Source organism: Leptonotus elevatus, chromosome 12 (genome assembly GCF_054856555.1).
Source record: "Leptonotus elevatus isolate MCC_2025b chromosome 12, RoL_Lele_1.0, whole genome shotgun sequence".
In the NCBI taxonomy this organism is placed as follows: Eukaryota; Metazoa; Chordata; class Actinopteri; order Syngnathiformes; family Syngnathidae; genus Leptonotus; species Leptonotus elevatus.
Window position 1 is genome coordinate 23,058,676 of NC_141250.1, and position 20,489 is coordinate 23,079,164.

General features: G+C 44.9%; 4 protein-coding genes across 4 annotated transcripts; 2 read left to right on the top strand and 2 right to left on the bottom strand.

Moving 5' to 3' along the window:
• Positions 1-151: 151 nt before the first annotated feature.
• On the top strand, positions 152-1,424 carry asdurf (ASNSD1 upstream open reading frame). Its single transcript, XM_086091804.1, has 4 exons — positions 152-530; positions 962-1,015; positions 1,079-1,154; positions 1,276-1,424. The coding sequence occupies exons 1-4, from the start codon at positions 453-455 to the stop codon at positions 1,314-1,316; spliced, it is 249 nt and encodes an 82-aa protein (XP_085947930.1). The 5' UTR covers positions 152-452; the 3' UTR covers positions 1,317-1,424.
• asnsd1 (asparagine synthetase domain containing 1) lies at positions 970-4,166 on the top strand. The gene is made up of 5 exons (XM_086091797.1): positions 970-1,015; positions 1,079-1,154; positions 1,276-2,884; positions 2,956-3,137; positions 3,643-4,166. Exons 2-5 carry the CDS (start codon positions 1,147-1,149, stop codon positions 3,887-3,889), a joined length of 2,046 nt encoding a protein of 681 aa, XP_085947923.1. The 5' UTR covers positions 970-1,015; positions 1,079-1,146; the 3' UTR covers positions 3,890-4,166.
• Positions 3,513-6,958, bottom strand: LOC147165091 (uncharacterized). Its single transcript, XM_086091801.1, has 8 exons — positions 6,608-6,958; positions 6,349-6,438; positions 5,591-5,670; positions 5,397-5,512; positions 5,225-5,322; positions 5,051-5,119; positions 4,920-4,978; positions 3,513-4,095 (listed from the first exon to the last, which is right to left on the bottom strand). Exons 1-8 carry the CDS (start codon positions 6,797-6,799, stop codon positions 3,975-3,977), a joined length of 825 nt encoding a protein of 274 aa, XP_085947927.1. The 5' UTR covers positions 6,800-6,958; the 3' UTR covers positions 3,513-3,974.
• Positions 6,959-7,446: 488 nt separating this feature from the next.
• sympk (symplekin) lies at positions 7,447-20,452 on the bottom strand. The gene is made up of 26 exons (XM_086091796.1): positions 20,050-20,452; positions 19,692-19,807; positions 19,546-19,611; positions 19,085-19,138; positions 18,935-19,008; positions 18,718-18,844; positions 18,078-18,327; positions 17,661-17,831; positions 17,349-17,588; positions 17,015-17,166; positions 16,789-16,939; positions 15,579-15,792; positions 15,348-15,498; positions 14,541-14,776; positions 14,047-14,128; positions 13,853-13,966; positions 12,813-12,960; positions 12,576-12,736; positions 12,056-12,164; positions 11,857-11,957; positions 10,970-11,060; positions 10,524-10,625; positions 10,215-10,402; positions 9,918-10,094; positions 8,355-8,660; positions 7,447-7,921 (listed from the first exon to the last, which is right to left on the bottom strand). Exons 2-26 carry the CDS (start codon positions 19,752-19,754, stop codon positions 7,616-7,618), a joined length of 3,834 nt encoding a protein of 1,277 aa, XP_085947922.1. The 5' UTR covers positions 19,755-19,807; positions 20,050-20,452; the 3' UTR covers positions 7,447-7,615.
• Positions 20,453-20,489: the final 37 nt, after the last annotated feature.

Below are 20,489 nucleotides of genomic sequence, written 5' to 3' on the forward strand. Positions count from 1 at the left end.
AACATAATTTACCGCAATATTAATTTCATGATATTTCTTCTGAGCAACACACAAAGTAAATTGGAGTTTTAAACGTTGTGTTTTATAAATCATTGCGTCGAGTCTATTGCTTTTGTCTGGAGTCAAAAAGAACCATTCTGGTGTTGCAGATTTTGACTACCGCATGCAAACGTGATTGTATTTTTTATTTATTTTTTAAATAGACGTTTGACTTAATTTTAGTAAAAATAAAATACTGCAAGGGATATAAGATATTTAATAATTTAAGTCCATCGAGAGCAGAGTGGTCTTGGAAAACCAAACCCGGAAGTTTTAAACATCAACGAAGAAGAAACCGGAATTGTTTCCCATGCTGTCACGGTCGCTATTACTCAGTGGTTAGCTTAGCATCGGCTACTCGTGTCTCTCAGAGCTGTAGCAGTTTTTTCTGTTTTTTTTTCCTTTTACCTAAAATGTCTTCAAAAGTCAACAATAAGCACCGTAATCTAGACGGACAGTCTGCCGAACGTAAGGAGGAGATAAACAAACAGGTACTACACCTTCCACGTCAAGCACAAGCTATGATCATTTCGAATAGTATCCAAGTAAACATGACCGTTCATCAAGAATAAAATAATTGTACATTCAAGGGCATGTTTAAATGCTACAGGCTAACATGTTTATGCCCACGTGACTCATTTTAGTGGTAGTTTCAACCTGGACACAATAATGCGACAAGAAAGTGTTATAGTTGGCCCCCAAAATGCAATATATCAGAAAAGTAAATGCAATAATCAGCCACTAAAAGTCTAAGAGCAAAAGCTCTTGCTTACAAAAGGCTGTATTTGTCGACGAAATTGTAATAGTTTACCACGAGTTCAGTTTTGCCACAAAACCTAGTGGGTTTGGAAAGTAGTAATTGTCCCACTTTATTTCAATTACAAGTGAAATGTATTTATGTTTGTTTGTATTTTAACTTTAGATCAAGGAGCAAACGGTGGCTGTGGAGGAGCTGTCCAATTTGAAGAAAGACCGAGTGAGTGTGACTAAATGAATGTATTACATTCAGTCGTGACTGAGACGTGGGTTTTGCTTTTAGAAAGTGTATGTCCAGCAGAGGAACAGCAACATATTGTTCGTGGCGGACAGAGGACAGACCTTGAGTTCATGCAAGAGTAAGTTCATCCACAAGACATACGTGAAACAGTTCCCATGTCTGCACGGTCAAAACATGTACCCTTTAAACGTTTCTTGTCAAATGAAATAGTGTATGTAACAGATTTGTCTCGTCCACAGGGACGCTGGACTGCCTGACGAAGGAGTTACAGGATCTGTGAAGCTGAGCGGTCCTGCAACCATGTGTGGCATATTTTGTCTCGCGAGTCCAGCGCAGTCTCCGTTCACGTGGGACGACGCCGTCTACGAACATTTAAAAAGGAGAGGCCCCGACTCCAGCAAGGATTTCATCGTCTCGGGCTCAGATCCTCCTTATCGGTGCTTGTTCTCGGCCCATGTTCTCCACCTGAGAGGTCTCCTCACAAGTCAGCCGCTCCAGGACCCCGCTGGCAACATCCTGCTGTGGAACGGGGAGGTCTTCGGTGGTTTAGAAGTCCTCCCAGCTGAGAACGACACTGCCGTTGTTCTGAGGCATTTGTCTTCTTGTAGCAGCCGGGCCGACCTTTTGTCTGTCCTGTCCAGAATCCGAGGTCCCTGGGGGTTCGTGTACTACCAAAAGAGCACAGACTGCCTGTGGTTCGGGAGAGACTACTTTGGGAGGAGGAGTTTGCTGTGGAAGTTTGACCAAACACTGAAGGCCTTGACACTGAGCTCCGTGGGAGCCAGACCTTGTGAACCTGGTCAGTCCATCCCTTGCCAGACTGGTTCTAGTCTACATGGTGATTTCATCCCGAGTGAACCGAGCCCTTGTAGACCTGGTCAGTCTGGCCTGTCTGGACCTGATCCATCTGCCACTTGTGAACCTCGTCAATCTGACTCTCTTCCATCCGAGTCCAACTCTTGTGGACCGGGTCAGTCCAGTCATCGTAACCGGGGATCATGTGTATGGCAGGAGGTTCCTGCTGTCGGTGTGTACAGAATCCACCTCAAGTCATTTGTAGAATCCGAATCGCCGACGATAGAACTTTATCCCTGGTCTCGGGTTAGAGAGGATCTGGCTTCCACCTGTCCGGAGACGACCCAGTTCCCTGGCCCGGGCAGCTGCATCATACGCAAGAACCCCCTGGACCTGCTTCGATCACCCGTTTGTCCTCTGAATATGACAGTGAACGAACGCCACGGAAATCCAGAGTCCGTCGTTGAGGATCTGGAAGAGCTTCTGGACAAAATCAAAAAGGAGGAAGCGGTGAAAGGTCTGATCGACGTTCTCAGCGAGGCCGTCAGGAGACGCGTTCAGTCTTTGGCCGACGATCCGCAGGCCAGCGGCGACCATTCCAGGATTGCCGTCCTTTTCTCAGGCGGAATCGACTCCATGATTGTGGCCGTCTTGGCTCACCGTCACGTGCCCGATTGTCAATCCATTGATCTTCTTAATGTGGCTTTTCAACAACAGGAGGCGAAGAAAGAGGCTGCCGAGAGACAAAAACCCCATCGGAGCGCGTCTGAAAGCCAAACGCGCGACCCCTTCCGCGTCCCCGACCGAATCACTGGCAAATCCGGACTCAAGGAACTGCAAGCCTTGGCTCCCGGGAGGCGCTGGAACTTTGTGGAAGTGGACGTAACGCGCGAGGAGCTGCAACAAACGCGGCGCCAGCGCATCAGTCACGCGGTGCACCCGCTGGACACCGTCCTGGACGACAGCATCGGCTGCGCCGTGTGGTTCGCGGCAAGAGGCGAGGGCTTCCTGGCCCGGGACCGCGACCGGGTCAGCTTCGCGTCTTCGGCCAAGGTACGACAGCGGGGACTAAAACTGGAGACTGGGTTCACGGGACCAGGTAGTAATTGTTCGTCTCCATGCAGGTCCTTCTGACGGGAATCGGCGCTGACGAGCAGCTGGCGGGTTACGCCAGACACAGAGTGAAGTTCAAGACTTCCGGACACCGGGGCCTGGTCCAGGAAATAGCCATGGAGCTGGACAGGATCTCCTCCAGGAACTTGGGAAGGGATGACAGAGTGATTGCAGACCACGGGAAAGAGGCCAGGTCAGCAGTCTTTAAAATGGTTCCTTGTCAACTTTGCCAGTCCGCCAGCCTTTGCGGACCCGGCCCGTTCAACCCTCGTGAAGCGACTTACCCTTGACACTTCTGGTCCCGGTCCTCCAAATGCTGCACAGACCAAATCCACTCATGCCAGACTGACATGAAATGCTGACCAAGTCCACATGGTGGACCTGGTGTTTGTGAATCTGGTCAGGTTGGCACTGATGGACCTGGCTCGTCCAGCCATTAGCCAACTTGGTCAAATGCTGAACTGAGCCGGTCCACCTGAAATGCTGACCGGGTTCACAAAGGCTCAATTCTTGACAACTGTGTTTGCCGGCGGACGAGCCTGATGTGGCTAAAGAAGTCCAGAAAGAGTTCAAAGTACTCGCATTTTATTTTTGTGCGTGTCATTTGTTGGTTATGATGATTTGGGAAAGCGGAACTTGGTGTAAAAGGTTCTGAGAATCACGGTACAGACGGCATTAAAGTTGTTTCCTCCGGTCAGGTTCCCGTACTTGGACGAGAGCGTCGTGAGCTACCTGAACTCTCTGCCCATGAGCGACAAGGCCGACCTGTCGCTCCCGCGCGGCGTCGGCGAGAAGCTGCTACTGAGGCTGGCCGCCCGCCGGCTGGGCCTCGGGGCGTCCGCCGTCCTGCCCAAGAGGGCCATGCAGTTCGGCTCGCGCATCGCCAAGATGGAGAACGGCCGCGAGAAGGCGTCGGACCGCTGCGGCAGGCTGCTCGCCCACTAGGCCAGAGGAATCGCCGTTTTTGGAACGCTTTCGTCGTGTCCGCTGGATCGCGTCGGTCAAGAAAATCGGAAAATGTGTGCTTGGTCTACATCATGTACGGGCGTGCGTGAAGGCGTTTGTCTTTGAAAAACTGGTCGCAGTCCAGGTAGGACTGCAAGTCGCCGACGTCGAAACGCCCGCCAATCTCGTGGGCGTATACAGGTTTTCTGAAAAACAAACTATATTTTTATTGCATGACAAAAAACATTAAAAACATTCACCAATGCAAAATGATAAATTGTTCTTTTTTTTATTATACTACTTAGAGACAATATGGATTATTTATTTGGAATGATTCATTTGTTAATTATTTGGTAAGATGATTTATTTGCTCAGGTGAAACCATGAAATTCATATTTCTATTTAATAAATAGCAAATCTTAATGTTTGAAAAACACATGGCTGGTTGGATGATTTTATTAAATATATATATATATATATATATATATTATTTATATCTATATATATATATATATATATATATATATTATTTATATATATATATATATTATTTATATATATATATATATATATTATTTATATATATATATATATATATAATAAAAAATAAAGAGCAATGATGATGACATTTCCGAATGAACAATACTGAGCTCTTTATAAAAGAAGAAAAAAAAGAAAATAAAGGAAGGAAGAAAAAAACGAAAAAAAAATATTTTTGTTAATTATTAGTTTGGGTAAAAGCTTCATTGGGTGCCTTGAACGGTGCTATATAAATCGACGATGTCAATATTTATTGAATATATTTAACATGAATTATCATAAAATAAAAATTAAACGTGTCCTCAGGTCCCTTGATTGGCGTTATACAAATCTTGTGATTCATTCATATCATTAATACTCAGTTTATGAAATGAATTATAATTGTTAATTATACTTAATTGTTAAATAAATAAGAAAAGCCTCCTTGGGTCCCATAAAAGGAATAATATAAGTGTAATGCACGAGAATATTAAATTCAAAGTTTGTTTACCTGAGAATGAGCCAAGACACGAAATTGCCGGGGGCGTCTTTTTCCAAGATGGCGGCATCCTGTCAGGACGCAAATCTTCCTTCAAATAATCATCTTTGTTGAGACGGCGCAGCGTGGACGGTCAGCGTTACCTTCTTTTCCAGGAGGAAAGTGTCCAAGAGAGGAAGGCTCTTCTTGGACAACACGTAGAAACAAGGACACTGGGTGGGGGGGGGGGGGACACACGCACACACTTAAAGCAATCCATGTTTTGAACACAAAACGCATGGTTCAAAATATAACGCGCCATTTTGGACTGAACTTACCGCTCTTCTCGATGTGGTCTCTGACGGCAGCGGTTTTTCCTTCATGCAGACGGCTCGAAGCTCATCGTCGACTTCCACAATTCCATATTTGGGAGTTTCTGCACCAGAAACGAGCAAGAAAAAAAATGAATGTTTTCATCGAATGGAGTCGAGCAAACTGCCACTTCCTCACCGTCGTCCCTGCACTGGTAGGACAGCAACATGTTGTTGTCCTCACATTCCGCTTGGAGTTCACGAAACCTGGACTGGATCCGAGCGAGGCTGAAATCCTCCTTGAAGAGCGTGTCACTAGTGAGGACGCCAACAAACCAAAAACGGATCAACATTTGCTTGGCAAAATGTTGGGCATCGATGTTGTGCGCGCACCCTCCAATCACGAGGACGTGATCCCGGATGTGGAAGTGCTTCACCGCCAGCTGGAGGCAGGCCACAGCGCCGAGACGGTCCTCGTGAGTTAAAAAAACAAAAACATGAAAAATGAAGCCACTGACAACGAGAGCAGGCGAACTCCATTTTTTGAAAAAAATGTATAAAGGCATCATCAGATGAATACTAATCTAAAACACTCTGCACTTTTCCTGATTGATCAGGAAATGATTCATTCATTGATTCATTAAAAATAATGATCAGTTTCACATGTTAATTTGGACTTGGCCCACTGTTGCAGTGTACTTTTTATTTATTTATCCTAGTTTCTTTCTTTTCTGTCAGGCATATTATATTGACAAAGATCCAACTTTTCAAACCAAGATGATGGCAGAATAGAATCTCAATTATGGCCAGATATGTCATTAAAATCCAAATCATTCGAGTTTTCATAAACAAATAAACAAACAGTTTCTAGATATCCAGAAGAAGTCATTGCCGAATAAATCAGCCATGAAACTTAAAACCACTCTAAATGACAAATATGGAAATGCATCTTTCCCCCAAAAAAGTGACAGGCAAAAAATGTGGTGAGTGTTGACTTTTTGTGGCCAAAGCAGGAGATGAGATTTGTTTGTATTTTTACAGGTGGGGGTTGCATGTCGTCATCATTAAAAAAAAAAAGAAAGAAAAACGAGTAAATTTTCCAAATGTATGCTGTTGTCGGGTGTAAAAATAAATAAATAAATTGTATTTACGTCATTGCTTGTGGTCTGGTCGCAGACAATCTTGACGTTTGGGAAGTGTACGGCCCATTCTTCAAAGGCAGACAGGTAAAGAGCGTTGGTCTGTCAAGGCAAGAAGAAGTCAACATTTTAACACCAGTTCCACCGACGGACGCGTAAAAAAGTCGACCGATTTAGCCCGAAATAGGCATTCTGACTGGTTCTGGTTACTGGCGTCACACAAACAGCGGCCGCAATCTCAGGTGAGCAAAGTCCATTCCGTTGTACTCACCACGAGGTAGATGTCGTCTACCCCGTTGGAGGCGGCCAGTGCTCGGACCCAGTGGCTGAGGAGCGCGCGGTTCCCTACCGGCAGCAGCGGCTTGGCGACGCCGACCAGGTGAGCGAAGCGCCCGCTAAGGTCGGCCGCCACGTCCCGCTGGAGCCTGGTTCCGTAGCCGGCGGCCAGGACCACCGCCTTCATCGATGCTCGGCGACGCAGTACTTGTAGTGTGGCTTCCGGTTGACAACAAACAAACAAATAGCTATCAAGTTGACTTTAAGTGGCAGAAAAGTTCGAGAGCGACGCCATCGGATTGACAGCAAATCAGTGTCGGCAGCAGACAGCGCGAGACTGCGCTACTTCCGGGGTTAGTGTCACGTGATGCGCGTATCTTTACTAGAGACAGATGACACGCGTGAGCAAGAATGGTATCGATTCGGAACTCTTGCCGATACCGTTACTGATATTGATTTCGTGGCACATCTTTTCCTGATTATTTTTTCAATTCAATTCAACAAAAACGAAATGCTTGACACACATCTTAAGTCTCCAAGTAGTATTTCGACATAAAACAAAACAATGAAAATAACTCTCCCTTTGTTTACAATAGAACTACTACTACTCCAGTTCTTACTACTTTTATACTAACAGGAAATATTACATCATTCGACCACGACTACAACCCCCCCTACTATTACCAGTAATAGAATACAATGGAAACGTCCCAGGCTCCCCCAAGGAGAGAAACACGCACACACACTTGTCATATCTGGAACAACTCATCGGTCAAGGCAGCACTGCAAAATGTTGTGGGGGGGATTCAAGAATGAGAAACAGATGTGACAATGTGTCGTTTTGTTTATTTATTGCCTGTCAACCGATACGAGGAGCATGTGGAAGCCTTCCAGACACTCAAAAGAAATTTTCTACAAGTACAAAAAGAAGAGAGGGAACATTACAATCTACAAACACGATGGAGAAAAGTTTCTTTATTTTTTCCTCTCCTCTGAGCGCTCTTCATTCTGCTTCTTCGCAGCCGCTCCCACTGTCCTGAACGGCCTCTGCGTCCTCGTCCTCGTCCTCGTCCTCGTCCTCTTTCAGCGTCTCCTGGAGTTGGGAAGGTTCCGCTTCAGACGTCTCCATTGGTTCCTCAGCTGGCTCGACTTCTGATTTGAGCTCAGCTTCCGGTTCAGGATCAAGTTCGGCTTCGGGTTCGGGTTCGGGTTCAAGTTCCACTTCAGGTTCAGGTAGGGGTTCTTCTTGAGGTTCCGGTTCCACTTCAGGTTCATGTTCAGGTGTTCCATCAGCTCTTGCCAACTGCACCTGAGGGAAATCAAAACAGACTTGAAGTGTCCTTTTGCAATGCGGGTCAAATGGACGTCATCATCAAGTTTGTTCCAAAATGGATGAAACGGTTGATAATGGCGTGAATGATGCGATCCGTTTTCTGGTTTGTCACGCTTTTGAGCGATTACGCAACATGATTGCGGGTTTCACGCGCCCTCAAATGTTGCAGTCAAAACGCTTATGTTGGTTTCTCGGGAACGGCAATAACCATGTGACCTGTAATAACGTATGAATACAACAAAAACAAAACATTCCTGGGTCAAATGTTGAATGATACCAAAGTAGCAGAAATGTGTCCAAACACGTGACGTGAATGATTTCTATTAGAGATGTTGATCGAAGGATTTTTTGGCCTTTCAAAATGTTTGTTGAGAAAGCAGATTTTAATCGCCACGACAGGTGCTTTTACCTCCAAGGGGGCGTTGGCGGTCTCCTCACGTTGCACTGGTTCCGCTTGCTCCTGCTGCATGGGCTCTTCGTCGTCCTCTTCCTCCTCCGCCACCATCACATTAGCCGTGACGCCGCGGGCTTCCTGTTGCCGCGCTTGCGCTTGCGCTTGTTCGTTGGCCGCGACGGGTTCCGGTGCGCCGGGGCGCACCGGAACAGGAGCCCGCCCCGTGCGGGGAACCTCCTTCTTCACGGGCTCCGCTGCTTTGGCTTCGTCTTTTTTGTTGGCTTCCAGGACTGCCATGATGGATCCTGGGATGTGAGCTTGCTGGTGGATCCAGAAAAAAATAATAATAATTCAATCAAATCAAAAGACAGTTTGTGGGGTGGTTTTAGGGTGATAATTAGGAGTGATTATCCAGTGATGTCATAAGTTTGATTATCCTGTAGCGTGGGCGCCTTTAAGCGTGATTATCCCGCGATGCTTAGTGTGGTGCAATTAATTGACCTGTGATCTGGCGACTGGTGTGTGTCAAGTGTGATTGACATGTTGTGGGGTGTTTTTCGAGTCAGTGATTATCAGAAGGGATTATGCTGTGGTGTGGAATGCATTAAGAGTGATAATCATGTGGTGCGTCAGATTATCCTGTAGTGTACGGTGTGTTAAGAATGACTATTGTTTAGATTGATCATGCTGTGGCGTGGGCTGCATTAAGTGATTATGAAGAGTGATTATCCTTTACTGTGAGGTGTGCTAAGAGTTACTATGGGTGGTGATCCTGTGGTGTCGGGTGTCTTAAGAGTGGTCATTTCTGTGGTATGGCGTGTGTGAAGACTGATTGTCTTGTGGTGTTGCGTTACAACTGACGACTAGGGGTGGTTATTCTGTCATACGAAATTGTCTCTTAAGAGTGATTATCATGTGGTGTGTTTTAAGATCGATGATCTTGTGGTGTGGGGAATCTTAAGAGTGATTATTCCGAGGTGTGGTGTGTGTTAAAAGTGATTATCCGGCAGTGAAAGGGGTGTTAGGAGTGATCATCATTTTCTTGGGCTGGGGAGGAGTTTTGGTGGGGGGTGTCTGGTCGGTGCTGGATTTCACCTTCCTTGGTTTTCTTTGGTCCCCTCGGGTCTCCTGACGGCGGTGTTCGGTTTAGGTGAACGGTATGAGATTTTTTCTAATAGGTTTTCTGGTGAGCTAACAAATACACGCACGCACACACAAAAAAAAAATAATAATAAATAAAAAATATATATATATATATAAAAATAAAAAAATAATAAAAAGAGCAATGATGATGACATTTCCGAATGAACAATACTGAGCTCTTAGAAAAAAAAAAATAATAATAATAAATAAAAAAATAAATAAATAAAGGAGTGATCATCATGTGTTGTTGGGTGTCTGAAGAGTGATTAGCACGTGGAGTGTATTGATAGTGATCATGGCGCAATGCGATTGATCATCCCGTGGCGTGGGCTGTGTTAAGAGCGACGATTGTGCGGCGCGTGTGTTGTGAAGAAGGATTGTGGCGAAAGCGCTCCCAGTTGAGACGGCGTCACTTTTTGCGGCGACGGCTCTTGCCTGATGTGGCGTGAAGGATCGCACGTGGTGCAGCAGAAGTTCCCTCATCTCCGGGCAGCGTTCAAAGACGGCGGCGAGCTGCGCGTGAGGCAGCTGCAGCAGGACGCTGTACGACTGCGGTTTGGTTCTCTGGCAGCATTTGACAAAGCCCTCCCACACCTTGGGGTACTTCCACACCTTCGGGGGAGAAGGCACGCGTCATGTGACCTTTCGTGTATTCTTTGATCACGTCACAGCTTTGAGGCCTAATAAGGAAACGTATGACGGACCTCCGCCTTATTGAGAGCGGACGCTGACCTGCTTGACGATGAGCCTGGCCAGGATGTTCATGACGAAGCCGCAGAGTCGCGGGTACATGGTGAGCGACTGGATGACGGTCCTCATCAGCAGGATGGGCAGAGGGTTCTGCTCCATCAGCTGCTGCATCACCACCGCCAGAACCTCCGACGTGTACACGTTCTTCTCGCCGAAGCACAGGTTGGTTGCTAACGATCGGCGGGGGGGGAGGGAAAGACGTTTTTCCCTCGGTTTGATGATCTCGGTCCAGAATTGCGCAGCGCTCAATCCCCAAGTTGAGCGTCCTCGAGGGTTCAATCGGCATCTAACCTTTGATGATGGACTTCATATCGCATTTGGTGGAGTCGATGTTGTGCAGGGCGATCAGCAAATCTCCCGGCGTCAGAGGGGACACCGACGAACTTCCCTCACCTGAACGGTGATGGGAGAACACCATTAAACTAACTCCAATATAAAGAATAAAGACAGAAAAACAAAGGCTAAAATTGTGTATGTAAAAATGTAACCCTTTGAAAAATATCTATACATTTGATTTGACTCTTTTGTAAATCGTTTTTATAATGGAGTGATGTAGATAAATGACGATGACACCTTTTGCGTTGCCAGTCAAATTGACCCACTGGCTTGAAATTGTAAGAAAACAAAGCAGCCATTAAGCAAAAGTTAAAAAAAAGTGTCATGCTAAAAAACAACCTTTAACCTTGTCGAGGATCATCACAGTGTTAATATGACTCCATTTTGTTGGAAGGTCTTACTGTGTTGTGTTCCCAGGAGCCGATTGAACACCTCCTTGACGACAATGGGGTTGAGTTTGATCAGCTTGGGAAGCGCCTGGACGACTTCGTTCTTCAACACCAAAATGAACAGAAAGTTGGAGTGCTTCAACGCTGCGCTTGCGCCATTTGCCAACAACCCACATTTGTGCATTCAAAATACATCTCTATAAAATGTAACTACTATTTGGCTGGGTGAGCTTTTATAAAACAGGTGTTCCAATCAATTGTAGAGCCGAGCAAAGGATGGCCACTGGGACACACGCGGGCCGCTATTAAAGTGGGGGGGGGGAATATATATAGCAAAAAAAACAATTTTGCATTTAAGTTCAATATCATATATATTTTTTCATTGTTTAATTATGTATTGTAAATAAAAGAAAAATGTAATTTTAAGAATTTCAGATGAATATTAAACTGTTATATTTATTGTATTAAATGATTGTTTAATCTATGTATTATAAATTAAAGGAATCAATTCTTGTCATTTTAAATATTTAACAGTTTTATTTAGATTTTTATAAAATAAAATAATATAAGAAAATATTAAAATAATTTGAAATATACATTTAAAGTTTGGCAATGTTGTAATGTAATTAAAATAAAAAAATTGCATATATTTGTTACCAATATAAATTATACAAGAAAAAAATATTGGGAAAAAAAATACATAGAAATGTTATTTGATTCAATACTTGGTTAAGAGAATATGAACTAATACAAGTAAAACATTAGTCTGAATTAACTATTTTACATACCGTCCGTGACAAATGTTATCCTATATACAAACGGCTTGTGTCCATTTTGAAAATAGAACATGTCAACTTGATTTCAAAATGTTTGCATTTTGAATCCTGCCATGTTGTTACCTTTTCAAGCCCGTTGATGACTGGGATGAGGAAGCGAACATCCGGCACGCGTTTATGGTAAAGGTCCCGCACCCTCTCCACCAGCTCTGGGGACGGGGGCACTGCGCACCGGGGGCAGAGTGGGGGGAAAAGACATTTTGAACCTAACTGCACAGAATCAAACCCAGTGCTAATTGTCCACTTTGCAGTTGGAGGTTACCTTTATCTGTCAAAATGTGCAGGCAGCGGGTGACGAGCGTCTCCGCACCCTTCGGGCAATTCTCAACGAGAAGCAGAAGCTCGGGAGAGTTCATGCCCATTCCTCGGATCTGTCGGAACACCGTTCAAAGACAAATCATGAGCGTTTACTGCTATTATCATCATCATCATCATCAAAGTCGTCACAACTGTAATTTACAATTCGTCTACGAGCCCGTTTCTTTCATGTGGCATATAAAAGAGCCGCTGCTCATCCAGCCTATTCTGTGGGGCTAAAGTACGAAACTACTACTCACTTTTGTGAGCATCCGTGAAGACAGTAAAAGCATGGAGTGCATTTTCACTGGTGGAGACGGCACTTCATGACCAAGCCACAGAATTGCACTTTTTCAATAAGCGGAGTGCGCATCCATGCACGTGGCAATAAAAAGCAATGAAGCAGCAAAGTTAGCAACTTTTTGCGATGTTGCTGGACACGTCTGAAGACTCGCCGACACCCTTCTTGGAAAATAGCGACTTACGGGAAGCTCGATGGCTCGAAGCACGCTGCGCTTGATGTCTGCGATGGCCTCTGTGTAGACGGACGCCAGCTCGTGCACCAGCTTGTGGTTCAACGGCAGCAGAGACAAGTAGAGGAACAGACACTGACGCACCGTATCTTCGGTCCAGGGGGACGCCACCTCTGTGCCGGCAAGAAAACGCACACGGCTGTGAGTTTACGGTGAGATGACCCTTTCGCGGAGCCGCCGGATCGCAACCTGTGTCTTTGTCGGCCCCAAAGAGCAGCGACGGGGGGTTGGGGTGGACCAGGAGTTGCATGTAGTTCAAGGCAAACTTCTCAATGTAGTCTCGGAGGTGATCTTTCTCGTACATGCGCTTCAGAAAGGCCAGCGCGGTTGAGCGCACCTGCAAAGTGGTCAGTTGACAGTCGACAGTCACTTCAAAACATGTCAATACATCAATTCCATATTCAACCGTTATTAACCATTTGTCAATATTTAGGCAACGTTGGGAAAAACCCTGGTTTGTGTCAAGTGTCTGTACATTCGCGATTAATTTGAGTGTTTTGTTGTGGACGATTACAAAAAATGTAACATCGATGTTTTTTCCCTTTTTCGTTGCGCCGCGGCTCGTTTCGCCCCCATGGGCTTCCGTAGCTTTCGCTCTGCCAGTCGTGTCACACACTCCATACGGGAGGAACTCAACAACAGCAAACAAACTCCCGCGAAAAAACCCCAAAACTGTTTAATATGTTACTGTGGAGGAGCCATTTACACAAGGAAGCACATATGACAAGAAAGCAATCAGCAAAGCGGACACGTTGCACCTCGCTAACGATATGCACACCGCAGTGAGGAAGACTCCATTTCACCACTTGCTGAAAACGGGAGAACCCGGGTATGTGCTACTGCTACCTAGCCACAAGTACCGGTATATTGCTATATATATTTGTTTTGTGCCGTGGCTGGCAATTCAAATGCTAGAGATAGTTTTGCTCTGAACGGCTCCAATATTGGTTCGCCCAGCCCTAAAAATAATAATGGTGCAGCCCAGTATATAACTGGGCCATGACTACATTTGCTCAGACTATTGGACTTTTTCTATTATAATGTTGACATTACACAACTGGAGGGTTTTAAAAGACACATTTGTGATAGGGTTTGAATTTAGTATTTATAGACTAGCCTTTAAAAGAAGTCAACTTGAGAGAGAGAGAGAGAGAGAGAGAGAGAGCGAGAGAGAGAGCGAGCGAGAGAGAGAGCGAGAGAGAGAGAGAGAGAGAGAGAGAGATTCCCACCTTTTCTTTTTCATGGGAGCTGAGATCCAGGAGCACGTGAAGGTACTGGAATTGTCTGGAAGGCCGCTTGATGATGAGTTCCTTCAGCGTTGTCATGCCCAAATACACCCGTGACTAAAACAACACAATAAGGACAAGAGTTGAGTGCAACTGTGCAATGCAGCCCAAGCGTCTTCTTCCTGTTGTTGGCGTACCTCGTCCTCACAGTAACGTCGGATTACTTCCAGTGCGGATTCTGTGATGATGGGAGCCTCCAGTACCAGTTTGGTGAACAATCTGACACACGACAACAAACGTTACTCAGCAGAGACCACTGGAACTCTTTGCAAACTCAGCCTTTTTCATTAAGCGGCATTTCTATCATGGGCTGAGAACGTTTCACTTATCCACATGAAATTTGGTGGAAATTGAATATCCGAGATGGGTGAGTACTGATACCAGATATTGATATCGGGCCGAAATCTGGCCCTATGTCAAGGTATCAGTCCTGACCATTTTACAATCAGGTACTAGAAATTAGAAGAATAGAAAATCTCGAGAAGACGTGCTTCTAAACACACAGGAAGTCAGCCATTTTGAGGTCAAAGTCAGTCAGTTTGATTTGACGTTGCCATTTTGGTTGTTGGGCTATTTCCACCAGTTGCTAAATTCCCCACAAGATTAGCGACCGCCACCATTCGGTCCTCACCCGTCCTTCTGCTCGGGCTTCTCCTGCAGTCCGGACAGCAGCGTGTACAAACACTGGTCGTAGCTGTCCAGCAGCCCCGAGGGGAGCTGGCTCAGGTAGGTGTTGTACTCCTGGTAGAGCAGCGAAAAGGCCAGCTCGCTGCGGGTGCGAATGTCCTCCAAAATGAAGCGCAGCACGTCCTCTTTCATGATGCCCTCAAACTGTGTCACCAGCTTGGACAGCAGCTTCACTCGGACCTGACAAAACACACACAAAAGAGAGAGAAAAAAATCTTATTGGTAAAAATCAAATACAGTTTTTCTTTTGGGATATTGTCCTCTCCTAGAATTATGCTTTATTTCTCCTGAAAGCTTTTATTAACATATATGTTCTGTTCTTAATTAACTTGTACTGTCACTAACCCTAACATATTATAAAGGTGCTGCTCCCTTACAAAATGACAAAACTTTCGTCTCCGAAAATGGAAACAAAATGACACTCTACACATTTAGTTTCACTTATGAACGAAGCACTTGAAGCAGCCTAGACAAGTCTATTAAAGTGATGTTTTGTTTTGTTTTGACAATCGGAATTGTCAGACAAGCAAACAAAGGACTCAGAGAAATCAAATAACTAGGAATATGTTCAATAAAAAAAAAAAAGTTTAGATTCCTAATCCCTATTCAACATTGTTAAATCACTGCATCTTTGATTATCGCCAGCACTTTTTGACTACGATTGACATCTATCGGGCTTTCTTGTCAGACATAATGTTAAAATAAAGAAATAATAATAATCAGCCAGTACTAATTAAAAGTCACCCCTTACATGGGACATGCCACTTTGAGTGATGGTCTTCTCGGAATTAAGGATGCGTTTGATGGTCTTGGAGGTCAACTGTTCAATCTGCGTGTCGGATAAAGGCTTGATCACGTCCGACAGCCTGAAGACTTTCTTCCTCCCGCTCAGGCCTGCCAGTCTGCTCAAGAAAGAAAGACGACAGTCCGGACCAGCTCACGATGCATTTTTTGCCGATTTGCTGTCGCTCGCAGATCTGACTTGGTTTGCGCCGACGGCAGGATGGGCTCGGGAAGCCTTTTGACAGCAACGAGGTTGGGCGTCTTTTCTTTTTCTGAGTAACCCACCACGGAGATGGCCTGGCCCACCATCACGGGGACTTTGCGCTTGATGAGCAAATCCTTGCTGTCTGCGTCGTCTTCGTTGCCGTCCTCTTTGTCCGCGTCGTTCTCTCTCGCTTTGCATTGCTCCAGGCCTGTACGGAGTGCAACAAAAACAGCATACTTGTATTTCCTTCCTCGAAAATTGCAATCCATTACACAAAAGTGTCCGAAACGGGAAACATGTTGTCAATAAACACCATTTACATCTCATCATCAACACCACGACTTCCCCGTTTTAATCAGAATGATTAGTTGTTGGCAGGACAGTTAATCAGATGCCCATATTGGCCAAAATGCTGAACATCGGCACCATCCATCCCTTATCAAAAGGGGCCTACCTCCTCATTCCTTATCATTTCAGCCCAAACATTTATTCACTATGACTTTAACTCATTTGCTCCCCAAAACGTTCCATTTTAAATATTGTAATGGTCCAAAAAACGTATTTATACGTTATTTTGTGGTTTTCTATCCTCAAGCATACAGAAGGCTTTGATGCAGCCTCTGACCTGAAGAGGACACTTAAAGCAATGGTAGTTATTACAAAAAAACGGCCAGCAGGTGGCAGCAGAGTATAAGAGATCAACCAGGGCCATGTTGGGAAAAAAGCTATTTTCACCACTGTTTTCAACAGATTTGTGAATAATGATGAATGTTAGCTATATTCTAATGCTAATTGCTGCAAAAGGGAAACAGATAGAAATATACGTTTTTTTCCTGATGAAAGCAAAGACTCTAATCTTTCTTTTGGTAGCTTCCATGTTCTTATAGCAATAGAACACAATATTCTGTGGGCCTTGCAAAATCAGTCCAAATCCAGTTAAACAGCCGGGAGTGAAGGGGGTTGCTTCAGTGAAAATGGTTTTGAGTGAATGAGTTAAATATGGGAAACAACTTCCAAAAGTCATTTTGTTTTTATTATGCTCCACTGGGAAATTATCAATGCTGGTGAATTATAATATCAGAGATTTAAACAAATTTCCCAGAAAAATCAAATACTCAAATGTTTTCTTAACTTTAATCCTACTACATGCATGTAATGTTTATGACACATTTTCAAGCGAGGTTTAAAAGTGCGCTTGACCAACCTGGACCGATCCCAGCCGCAGACATCTGCGTGGCCATCAGCCGGGCCAAATGTTTGATTTGGGCATCCGTGCCAGCCGACTCCACGGGCGTGTACGTGGCCTGGAAGGATGCCGGCATGGTGTCGGGCAGATACACCATGCTGATCAGCACCTGCACAAAGAACACGGTTTCAGGTCTAGCGCGTGCGAGAAGCCAGCACGAAGAGGGGCGCCGTCACTCGCTCACCAGATTGGCGACGTTGTCAGCATTGAGGAGCGGGCGCAGGAAGTCGGCAGTGACGTCAATAGCGGACTGCGCCACTGGGACCGGAGCTGGCTTGGGGGCCGAAAGAGGGGCCGGCTCCTCCTTGTCCTCATCGTCTTCAATTAGGGTTTGCTCTGCGCGCACAGCAGAACCAAAGTCAGGAGTACACGGCACAGGACAAGTGCAAGACTCACTTCGCACAACCATTTGCTCCAAAAGCAATCGTTGCTGTCTGGCTGATGTGGCCACGCATCTAATGATGCATTGAGCCGCAATGGCCGCTAATCATCAACTCTATTTGCAAATAGGCACTCACCCATCTTGACCTTCTTCCCCTCCGTGTACTGCTCGTGCCGCGGCCTCTTGCGCTGCTCCCTCAGCACCGGCGTGGAGCGTGTGATCTCGCTCTGGGGCATGCCCAGGTCCAGAAGCAACGTGCTGATCTGGCCCTGGAACTCCAGACTGCACGGATGCTTGAGCACGGCCACCAGGTGCAGCTTGAGATTTTTTCGCACGCTGCTCACCTGCGACTTGGCCAAGGTGGGCGGAAGATTCGCTGGATTGGGGGGGACCAAAAGTTGCTTTTCATGGTTGTACGAAAGGATTTCACCCGTTTATCCTGACTCACCGTGTAAGGTCTCGTACGCTTGTACCACCTTGGACATAAATATGGGCCTCTGGCGAGCGATGGTGGCAAGAGAACCCAGTGCAGTGGTCAAGTTGATGCTGGAAATGGCAGGATGCACCATGAACTTCAGCAGCTTGTCCAGAGCCAACTTCCCCTCATCACACAAAACATCTGTGGACGAAAATGCGGATACTTTATTTGCTTTTTTTAGATTAAGACAGGACAACAGCCAGATAGCATTATAACAGTCCCTTTGCTAATATAGTCCCAAAGTTACATGGGCCAGCAATATTGATTGTTAAGGTACCTGGACAGATGAGATGACAAACAACACACACAGGCTGGCATGTGATTGGAGAAAAAAAAAATCCTCACACACAAACTGGAAGTAGCGCAGCAGTATTCTCGCATTCATACCGTAGCGAATGTACGTGTGGTCTTTGGGTACTTTGTCCAAGCTGATGTCGCTCTCTTGCCGCTTGGGCACGTCCGAGTCGGCCACGCGAGGCGACAGCGTGACGATGAGCGACTCTGTAAATTTGATGGCGTGAGTGCGCACGCCGTCGTTCTCCGAGTCCAGCAGCGCCAGGACGTCGCCTTTCATCTGCGTCACCATGTCCCAGCAGGCCTCCTGCATGTCCGACACGGCTTTGGCTCGCACCAGCCACTGGCGGGAATGAAAGGCGCCAGATGAAGCAGGTTACTTTGCACCCGTTCCAAATAGTGAGGCAAACATTTACGTCGATGCCTGCTACCGTGAGTCCTTGAGAATTATTCGTGTTAAGCGATCAACTGGAGGAAAATATATTTTTATTTTGCATCCTTTATTTAAAAAAATACTTTGTGGAGAATATGTGCAAAAATAAATTGATTATAATTCAGGTTATTGGTTTGGTCCGTAACATCAGTCAGAAAATTTGGATCAATCTTTTTTTCCAAAGTCAATTCAGATGTTGGCAAATGTCTTGTTTGAATTAATCACAAAGATCATAGTTGATTAATTGGTGCAAAACATTTTCACTAGGTCAGAAGTTCCACAGGTGTCTAGAAAAAGTACCTGTAGAGTAATCTTGTACATCTGCGTGAGTGTGAGAATGGCTTTCTTCACCACATTGACGCTGTCGTCCTTGAGGAGCATGTTCAAGTTTGCAATTAGCCTGAGGAGCAGCTCGTTGTCACGTTTGCTGGGAAGATTAAAAAAAAAAATAAAACGTGTAACTTATACTGCAAAACAATTTATTTTACCAAGCTGTGACTGCAATACAAGCACCCACCATGCTTCCTCAATGAAGCCAATGACAAACTTTCTCACTTCGATAGATTTATCTGTTTGAAAGGCGATCATCTCCTGCAAGGAGAAAAAAAAAAGGAAGACAATTTCACATTGCAATCGTGTTCAGATGCATGCTCTTGTGTGCCCTTACGTCCAAGAAATTGTCAAGGAGAGACGGATCCTTGTTGATAATAAGCTCCTGGACCTGGAAAATGAAATAAAGTTAAATAAAAAAAACAAATATTTGGGGGTTTGCTCCCCAACACATTCAAATGTTCTATTGGTATTAGAAACATTTGTTAGAAATTCACGAACAGCTGAATTTGCGGGTGGCGAACTGTGAGTATGTGGGGGTCCAGTGCACACAGTAGAAGGCTCGGAAAAGTTGCTAAATTCGGCGTCAAATTATGTGCATGTGTGTACATTGAATGAGACAGATCCACCTGATTTCAACCACAGAATGGCAAGTGGACGTTAGGTGCTGTAATTCTTTATCCTTTGTATATTGTTTCATGGAGGATCCTGAGGTGTGTTTTTAACGCATGGTAAATTGCATTCTTTCAAAGGGAAATACTTATGACAGTAAATGCCCATGTTCAGGAAAGTACAGACCTGTTTAAGCATAGCCAGCTTTGCATCTGTGTGTATCAAGGCAGCTTGATTCAAAAGATCCACCACCTGAAGGCAGACATGCAGTTTATTACGTGTTCAGGCTACATTTGAGCAGTATTGAATTGATTCCCAAGACTCATATTTACCTTTTCACTGGTGGTCATGTCTATGACATTGACTGTCTCTCCGTCTTGTACGGAGAACTCCATGATGCCGTTCGACTTTCTTTACTTACTATTTGTATAACACCACATCCCCAATTCTGATTACATAAACATAAAACCAGTGTTACAGGCAACCGTGCATGAAATTATGTCACCCACGAAGTGACAATGGACACAAATTTAATATATCGCTTACTGCTAACGTGCTAACTAGCGCCATGCTAACCACTTATCATACCTCGCGATAGTTAGTCAGAACAGTGATAGCTGTGGAACCCTAAATAACACATTCACTAGCTCATGCCGACACATATAACGCGCTTTGATACATTTAAAATACCTTAATTCAAATGAAAACACAGCTTAGTTATCCGTGAATAAACTGAAGCAGTCAGAGTCCTGTAGCGGCGTTTTTCCTCTTCTTCTTCGTGTGTTGATAAAAACGTGAATGCGCGCAGCAACGCTGCCCCCTGGAGGACACATTATTCATTACGTTCCCTCAACCTTACACTAGTACAGTAGTACTTCCTTTGCATGCTCTATTTTTGTATATAACTTACATTATTAAACCCGATTAGCTATAGTTAAAACGAACGGTCTGTGTCGAGTAAATTCCTTTTTCAAATATAGCAATGCTTTTTCTTGACTTTGCCGGAAAAAAGTTTTAAAATGTATTTGATCTTGAAGGCGGATCCCGGAAGTCGTATCTCGCTGCTATTGGTTACCTTGACACATTACTCGTAAAAAAAAAAAAAAAAAAAACATGGCGGCGATAATCAC